This window comes from Oenanthe melanoleuca, chromosome 8 (assembly GCF_029582105.1).
Source record: "Oenanthe melanoleuca isolate GR-GAL-2019-014 chromosome 8, OMel1.0, whole genome shotgun sequence".
Taxonomy (NCBI): domain Eukaryota; kingdom Metazoa; phylum Chordata; class Aves; order Passeriformes; family Muscicapidae; genus Oenanthe; species Oenanthe melanoleuca.
Genome location: NC_079342.1, coordinates 27,920,729 through 27,929,259, shown reverse-complemented (window position 1 = coordinate 27,929,259; position 8,531 = coordinate 27,920,729). Strand labels below are relative to the sequence as shown.

The following is an 8,531-nucleotide window of genomic DNA, read 5'->3' as shown; positions in this document are numbered from 1 at the left end:
GCTGAGGTGGTGGAGTTTTAATCAGGGGGCTGCTGCTCACCAGGACTGACTGCTTGGAACAACCAGCTGTGAGTGACAAGCTGAGTATCCTCCCATCAGCTCTAGGGCTGGGCAGGTCCCTGCAGCTGCCTCTGCTGTCAGACTCACCTCAAGATTAGCAAACTACAGTTTGGGTTTCAACAGAGGAAGGAAAAAACCCCATGTGCTTCCTAACCCCCCTTCACAGAATCCCAGAATGACTGGGGTTGGAAAGGACCTTAAGGATCATCTTGTTCCAAGTCCTTGCCATGAGCAAGGACACCTTCCAGACCAGGTTGCTCCAAGCCCCATCCAACCTGGCCTTGGACACTTCCAGGGATGGGGCAGCCACAGCTTCTCTGGGCAGCCTGTGCCTCCTAAAAAAGTTCTGTTTTTCCTTCTGGTTCTTACTGTGTGCTGCACTTGGGCAGGGCTGACATCCCAGGAATTATGCCATGAGCTGGTGCAGTGTTGAACAGTCAGTTCATCCTTCAGAGTTTTCTTTTTTCCTTTGGAACATCTATTTTTTACTACATCTGCCCCTTTTAATAAGCTCTTTTCAGCTAGAGCAGTTATCCTGGCTGGGCAAAGTTTGAATGTTTCAGCTACGAACTTTTTTATAAATGTGTATAAATGATTGAGGTGCCTCAGCTAGTTTCAGAAAGGCTGACAGCAGTTTATTTTGCTATGGCTACAGTAAGTTTGATTTTTAATTCATTTATTTAATGCACTATTTTTAGTTCTGTTTAAGTTGTTGCAAGTGGTGTTCAGGTTAAAGCTCACTGCTTTGTAGCTGGAAGGGGCCGGTTTGTTAGTGCCAGTATCTGAAACGCTGCTGTGCAATATCTGCAGGCACCTGTAGATGGTGATGCACTCTGCTCCATGCCTAGGCTGCACCCCCTCTCATCCACCTGGACCAGGGAATTACCAGGATGGACTCATTCTATTTATTCTATCCTTCTTACTTTGATTTTTCTGGGCATGTAGGATAACCTTGAAATCCTTTGATTCCCAGAGCACTTCGGCTTTGGTCTCAGTTAGGATGCCAAGATAGCGGGCGGCAGCCTCAGCCTGGAGAGCCGAGCTGACTCACACGCTGCTCCCTTGTTTCTGCCTCTGATTTTGGTGTCCCTTTTGAAAGGACACTGAGCAGCAGCTGCCATTTGCTCTCGTGTCGGTGGCTGCACAACCCCAGCCGAACGGCCGGGCTACTTTACAAACATTATTTTCCTCCGTCGGGAGGCGGTGTCCGGGAGCTGCGGGCACCTCTCCAGCTCCTTCCCCTCGCGGCGGGCCCGGGGCGGGGCCGGAGCCTCGCCGGGCTCGGGGTTCGGTTCTGTGGGGCCGGGCCCGGCCCAGGAAGTGAGATCAGCCCGGCTCGGGGCCATCGCTGCTATGGGCCCGGCCCGGCTCCCGGCCCGCCGCGGGCTCGGCTGCTGCGCGCTGCTTCTGCTGCTGCTGCTGGGCGGCTCGGGCAGCCCCGGCACCGGCCCGCGGCCCCGGGGCCCCTGGCCAGAGGAGCCGGCACCCGGCCCGGAGCGGGGGCCGTGGGGCACGGCCAGGTACGAGGCCGTGAAGAAGCATTTGGGAGCTGTGGGTGCTCTCTCCAAGCAGTACTGGCAGTACTTGGCGTGCAAGGTGTGGCAGGAGGGCTGCGAGGAGGAGGAGAAGCAGCGGAGGAGGGAAGGAGAGGCCGGTCCCGTCCCAGGTAAGCGCCTTGCTCGGTTCTCTCTGTCCCATCCCAGGGAGCAGCAGCGGGACCGGGCCCTGCGGTGCCCCCGGCTCCTGAGGCGCTGCCCTTCCTCCCCGGGGTTCTGCCCGGGTGTCCCCCTGGGCCCGGGCTGAGGGGAGCGCTCGGGGCTGCCCCGAACCCGCCGCTGCCGGTTCCGAGCTCGCTGTCCCCGCTGCAGCCAGCGCTGCCCGGAGCAGGGTGTCTGCTCTCAGTGTGAAAAAGCCACTTTCCTGGAACCTCTCCGCTCACACTGCTCCCGTTTCCAGGCTGGGGCTTTCCTCTGATCGGCCGGGATTACCTGGAGATCCTCTCGGGCTGGTACTGCAGCTTCGGCCAGTGCTGCGAGACAGGAGACTGCAGGATAACCAACAACATCACAGGTAGGGGCTGTGCTGCTTGTGTGGCTTGTTTGGAGGGGTTTTTCCTGTTATAGAAAGTGATGTTAGTAAAGGGCTTTCCTGAGTAGGGTGCTGAGCTGTGGGAGGGTGAGAGGCTGAGCTCAGTCCTGTGTCCCCTTTGAAGTTCTGAGACCAAAGAGAGTTTGTTCATTACTGCACAGCTTATCTTCTCTAGCTTGCCAAGAGCATCCCATAGCTTCCAGGCACATGCACTGGGATCCAAACTGGCCCAGGACCCTGCCCTAGGCTGGGAGGGCACACTGAGACCTGTGTGTAAGCCATGAGTAGGTATCTTTGTGTTTTGCTGTTCCTGAGGCTCCTGGTATGCAAACCCTGTGCTGGGAGCTTGGGAGGGCCTTTGGGCAACAGTGTTCTCTGCAGCTGCCAAACATCTCCACCTCTTCCTAAAGGAAAAAAGGAGTCAGTGGAAGATTTGTGTCTTTTTGGTGTCAGAGGCTGCTGTAGGCAGGGCACAGGCAGCCTGTGACTTTAATGCCACTTCTGAGTCCTCTCCGCCAGGCAGCCCTGCCACCTTTTCTCCTCTTATTGCCACCTGCAGTAGCTGTGCTGGCAGCTGAAGGCTGAGTTTTGCTCTCTGTGTGCAGGGCTGGAGGCAGACCTCAGTGGGCAGCTCCACGGGCAGCACCTGGCCAAGGAGGTGGTGGTGCGGGCAGTGCGGGGGTTCCTGCAGAGCCCCCAGCCCCGGAGGGCTCTGGTCCTGTCCTTCCACGGCTGGTCTGGTACAGGAAAGAACTTTGTGGCTCGGATGGTGGCCAGTCACCTGTACCGGGACGGGCTGAAGAGCGACTGTGTCAGGGTGTTCGTCTCCCTCCTCCACTTCCCACATCACAACTACGTGGACTCCTACAAGGTGAGGGATGCTCCAGTCTGCTGGGCTGGGGTTCATGTCCTTCCCAGCAGCCATGTGGGGCAGGGCCTTGGCTTTGTGAGTGAAACTAGATCCCACAGCGCTGTCCTGGCTACTGCTGAGCAGTGCTTGCACAGCCTAAGGCTTCCCCCCTGTCCCACTCAGCCCCTGAGATCAGTAGGCTGAGGTACAAGAAGTTTGGGACACACCAAAGCCTGAGCCCTAGTGCCAACAGGATATTCCACATAATTTACTGTCATGCTCAGGAGTAAAAGCTGCAGGGAGGGTGTTTGGGGACAGGAAGCCATTGCTCAGAGACTGGCTGGGCATCAGTCTGTGGCAGGGTGGGTGGCTGCCTTTGCACCACTTGACTTCTTTCTTTCCTCTTTCCTTCACTTGATAATTTATCTCACCTCACTCGTTTTCCTGCCTTTGCCCTTCCCCTCTGTGCCCTGTCCTGCTGGGTGGGAGGAGACAGCAGTTGTGCTTGCTGAGTTCTCCCGGGGCTGCTGACGCCCCTCCCTGCTGCTGTCAGGCGCAGCTGCAGAGGCAGATCAGCGAGACCCTGCAGCGCTGCAGGCAGGCCCTGCTCATCTTCGACGAGGCCGAGAAGCTGCATTCCAGCCTCCTGGATGCCATCCGGCCCTTCATGGCTCAGCACGACAGCGAGGGCCAGGAGGATCAGCACAGAACCATCTTCCTTTTCCTCAGGTGATTCTGGTCCCCCAAAGGGAGGGGGAGGAAGCAAGTGCTGGTGTTTGTCCCCAGAGGTGTGTGGTACAAGGGGCTGAGGCTGCAGGGGAGGGCACAGATACCTTGTTCTCTTGTGGTGGTTTCCTCCATGTCCAGTTTTACCTATGGGTGCAGGGCATTTGCAGGAGGACTGAGGTCCAGCTCAGTTGGGACCCCTGAGGCAGTGTCTAGACTTGGAGGCAAGGAAGCAGAGTCAGTTCACATGGTGTCACCCTGCCTAGCTGAGCAGGAGATGTCACACTGCAGGGAGCAAAGCTGGGGCTGAAGATCTTGGTGGGAAGTTCCTGTGCACTGGGAGCTAGGGAGCTCCCACTGTCTGGCTGTGGCTGCAGACTGAGGTGCTGTGAGGCTGATCCTGCCATCAGCACAGCCTGGTTTAGTTGGTTCCTTTCCCAGGAGTTGGGCACAGTGCACCCCAGTGCTGTCTCTGGGTGGGATGCGGCTGGAGGGAGAAATGGGACATCTCAAAACCAGGATGTGAGGCAGGCACCTGACTCAAGTGCCCCTGAAGTGTGAGAGGTTAGCATCTTGGGCCCCCTTCAGTTTAAGAATTGCAGCCTTGAGCTTGGCTCTGGCAGGAGCTGTTCCTACTGGTTGGAGGTAAGCAAAGCATTCCTCCTCCATCTCCCACCATCCAGGCAAGTGTTCCAACCTCCAAATTTGATGGTTCCCTCGGTGAGGTTTCCCTGCCTGTGGAGGAGCTGTCTGTGTGCCCAGTGCCTGTGGAACTCACCACACTTGAGTTCCACTTGTGGGGAAGGAGCAGTGGTGGAAGGGGCAGGTCCTGCCCTGTTGCTCAGCACAGGGTGGGACATGCTGCCAGCTGCACTGGGCTGACCTTGTGTCCTGCCTGGTGAGCCATGAAGGGCAGGAATGGACACTGTGTCACGCTCCTCTGCCAGCAAACAGAGGGGAGCAGGGTGCCTTGAACTGCAGCAGTGCATAATCCCAGGGGTTTCATCATCCCTGGTGGCAGTGTGACACTAACCTGCTTAGGAGGATGGCTCTGCCCCAGGGCTCTGTGGACACTAGCACAGTCCTGCAGCTCGGCCCAGGTGTGGGAGCTGGGGATGGGCTGGGGCTGGCTGCCAGTCAGAAGGGGCTTTTTCTGCCAAGTTTGGGTTGGGAGCAGGATCAGTACAAGCTGTTTTCTCCTGACAAGGGGTGGGGGCATGGTGGGAAACCATGGTGGCTTTTTAATTTTCCCTGCCTTCCATTTGGGGTCCAGAGCCTCTGACATGAGGATGGGGTGCAAGATCTGTGCCTCCCCCCCACACAAGCTCTGCATCCAGCTGGTTCCCAGTTCATTGGGGCATTCAGGGCTGGGAGCAAAACCCTCACTAGCACTTGGAAGGGGACACCTTTTCTGGACCTGCTTTCCAGGGTGAAGGGCTGTCCTGGGACCCTCAACAGCTGCCAGGACCTTGCAAATCCCACCACAGAGCTGTCCCATGGGTGTCTGGGGGTGTCCTTAGGTGGGAGCTGTGCTGCTGTTTTGTCCCAAGGGCAGAGGATGCTTAGCCAAGTCCTGGGCTGCCACTTGAATCCCTGCCCTGGACCTTTACTTCCAGTGGGACTCCTGCCACATGCTCTGCCCTTTAACCTGGACTTTGTGGTGGCTTGTTCAGCGTTTGGTGTGGAGCCAGGTGTCACCTGCAAGGTCAACAGCTTCCCAAGCCAGGCAGGGGACTGAGGGAGGTGGAAGATTCTGCTGCCCTGGGTCTGAGCTGGCAGGATGGCAGACAGCTCCATCAGAGCCTGTGAAAAGGGGCTCTTTGGGAAGAAGGCTGGCTCTCCATGTGCTGATCCTAGACAGCAGATCCTCTGTTTGCCAACAGAACTGTTGGGGCCTGTCTGCAGGGAAGGTGCTGGCAGCTCTCAGCTGTTCAGCTCTGTGGCAAATCTTGAGTGACTTCCCTCTGTGCCCACAGCAATCTTGGTGGCAACACCATCAATGAGGTGGCCCTGGACTTCTGGCGAGCGGGCCGGGCACGGGAGGAGATCTCCTTGGAGCTCCTGGAGCAGCGGCTGCGGCTGGAGCTGCAGGAGGCTGCAGGTGAGAGCTGGGCTTGCTCAGGGGGTGCTGGGCCTGCAAAGCTGCCCCTCTGCACTGTCCCATCCACCTGTGTCACAGGGCTGTGGGGGGGAACAAGCCCTCACTCTGGGGTTGTTGACAGCGAGAGCCCCTGACTTGGCCCCTGTGAGCCAAGGCACATGGGGAGGGAGAAGGCCCCTTTCAGCCCTGGAAATGGCTGGGAGCAAGAGGCAGCTCAATGTCACAGGGCAGTACCAAGGCTTCCCTCGGCATGATTCCTAGACATGCTCTGTACTCAGAGTGCTGAGCAGCTCTGCACAAGTGGGTCCCACCACCCACGGCTGGATGAGCCCCTCGGAGCCAAGCCTGGCCTCACAGAGGGATGATGCTCTCAGGTGAAGCTTATGAGTTTGCCTGGTCTTGTGTTCTGCTTCAGAGAACAGTTATGCCCACAGCCACCTCCTCAGAGAGAAGCTGATCGATTTCGTGGTGCCATTCCTGCCTCTGGAATACCAGCACGTGAAGCTCTGCGCACGGGACGCCTTCCTGGCGCGGGGGCTCCCCTACACCGAGGCAACGCTCGACGAGGTGGCCCAGATGATGGTGTTTGTCCCCAAAGAGGAGAAGCTGTTCTCTGCACAGGGCTGCAAATCCGTGCCCCAGCGCATCAACTATTTCCTTCCTTGACCACCAGGTGGGACCATGCATTGCTGAAGGTGGTTCTGCACTCTGGGAGCTGCTCTCTTCATACAGGGTCAGAAGCAGATGACCCAGCCAGGCACTTGCAGCAGGACTTAACAGAGACTTAAACCCCCTGTTACTCCCAGAACTGTTGCAGGGAAGGAGGTGCATCCCTTACACCTGGGATGTGGGGACAGCCTGTGCTCGGCTGCATTTGGAGTCTGTCTGGTGTTTTAAGTCCCTTCTTTTAGCTGACAGTAGCCTGAAGGGCTGATGTTGTTCTGCTGGCAGATGCTGTTCCATATGAGTGGAGGCTGGGAATGCCCAAGTCCTTGGTCTGTTGCTGTGTGGTGAAGGGAGGCCTTGGACAGGCTGGTCCTGTTGAGACTGCATGGCTGAAGCCATGTTCCTGTCCCCAGTTTTCTCAGTCACTTTATAAGATCACCCAGAACTGTTTTGCTTGAGTTTTTTGCCATTTTTGCTCTCATGCCTTTCTAAGGTGTCTGCTGCTGAGGGGCACATGGGCCAGGATGGTAGTCTGGGCAGGGAGAAAAGGACTGAATAATCTCCTCTGGAGATGCCAAATCCATAGCTCTCACCTTGGAGTGTCCGCCTCTCGCTGGAGTCTTCTGTTGTATGGAAACAGCTGCTGGCGTCAGGGGAACTTCTGCTGCAGATATTTTTCTGAGTGGGTTGGTGAAGAGCCCATTTTCTTCACTGCAAAACCAAAAAGGGGAGAGAACTCCCCTGCCAAGGGCAGAGGGCAGATGAGGAGGATGGCTGAAGCATCAGGCTGCAGTCAAATGAGTTTTCATGGATGCAGTAAAAGCTTGGGTTTTTTCCTTCTTTTTTTTTGGTTTTTGTCTTCAGTACATTTCATGCTTTGTTTTTTTGGCTGGTATCAGCATTATTATTATTACTATTACAAGGGGCTGTTTGCTGTCTGGGTAGTCACCAGATGATAAGTGCAGCAGCTCCAAAAAATTTCATCAGTGTTATGGGAATCACTCTGTGACCTCTGGGTCAAAACTCCCTTCCAACAGGGCTGTGCTGGCCAGGAGTGAAACTGCACCTGCCAAGGACAGGGCCTGGCTTCCTGGCCACCCCACAAGGGAGACCTTTGGTCTATTTTAAGCTTTGACCCATTTTGCAGTGCCAGTGATGAGCAGCATGACCTCTGGGAAAGATTGACCAGACAGACACGTCAGGGCCCCGCTGACTTTGATCCTGCTTCCCTCGGGGCACGCTGGCTCTCTTATCTAACATGGCTCCATAGTCCAAGGCAGAGATGAGCCAGCTCACTCCCACTGCTCAGCCAGTGCAGGCAGCTTAACTCAGCTGTGTGGAATGGACCTTCAGGCTGTGCCAGCATGTGTGATCAGGCATTTCTGAGACTTGGTTTATGGTTAATTTCCAGTGTCAGAAACCTAGGAAGCACCGGGGGCAATGCCTCCAGTTGTGGCAGGCAGGCTGCTGCCTCACAGGACACAACTTGGGTTGTTTGGTCACCTGGGCAGAAAGTTTAGCAAGATGTTTGTTGAAGGTTAGTTACCAAAAGGGTGTGTGTAAGCCAGGGTAACATGGGATTTTTTCTAAATGTTGAGAAGTGTTCAGCTGGGCCAGGCTGCCACAGGTGGGGTGGCAGGAGGTCAGTGGGGGACTGGTTTGAGGTGGGCATGGAGCAGCTCTGGCTGTGGCTGCTGAGGGAGGTGACAGTGATGAGGGCGAGGCCAGAGCTGCACTCTGCTGGGTCACGAGTGTCTGTCTCACACCTGGCTGAGCTCTGATCAACCCTACAACAGCAGGAGCTGCTCTCTGACCACACCAGGGCAACAGTCTGCTTCTAAATACATACTGCATAAATAAAGATACTGCTTTTTTTGCAACCTGCTGGAATTAAATTATTTCTCTTTTTAACATTTTTTTTCTACCTGAATGCACCAGCTTCTGGTCAGGATTGAACAGCTTCAAATATTCATTAAGAAAAAAAAAACCACCCAGCATCTACTCAAGTGGTTTTTGCCAATAAAATATTGCAACCTTTAT

The 8,531-nt window shown here is 55.8% G+C and overlaps 1 protein-coding gene across 2 annotated transcripts; it reads left to right on the top strand.

Annotated features, from left to right (window-relative positions):
- The first annotated feature begins 681 nt into the window (after positions 1–681).
- TOR3A (torsin family 3 member A) lies at positions 682–8,371 on the top strand. Of its 2 annotated transcripts, none has more exons than XM_056497748.1 (6): positions 682–1,726; positions 2,017–2,130; positions 2,754–3,019; positions 3,552–3,727; positions 5,701–5,825; positions 6,241–8,371. In XM_056497748.1, exons 1-6 carry the CDS (start codon positions 1,414–1,416, stop codon positions 6,489–6,491), a joined length of 1,245 nt encoding a protein of 414 aa, XP_056353723.1. In that variant the 5' UTR covers positions 682–1,413; the 3' UTR covers positions 6,492–8,371. The 2 variants fall into 2 exon arrangements, with proteins under 2 accessions (XP_056353723.1, XP_056353722.1); XM_056497747.1 differs by having other exon boundaries at positions 3,498–3,727.
- The last annotated feature ends 160 nt before the right edge of the window (positions 8,372–8,531 follow it).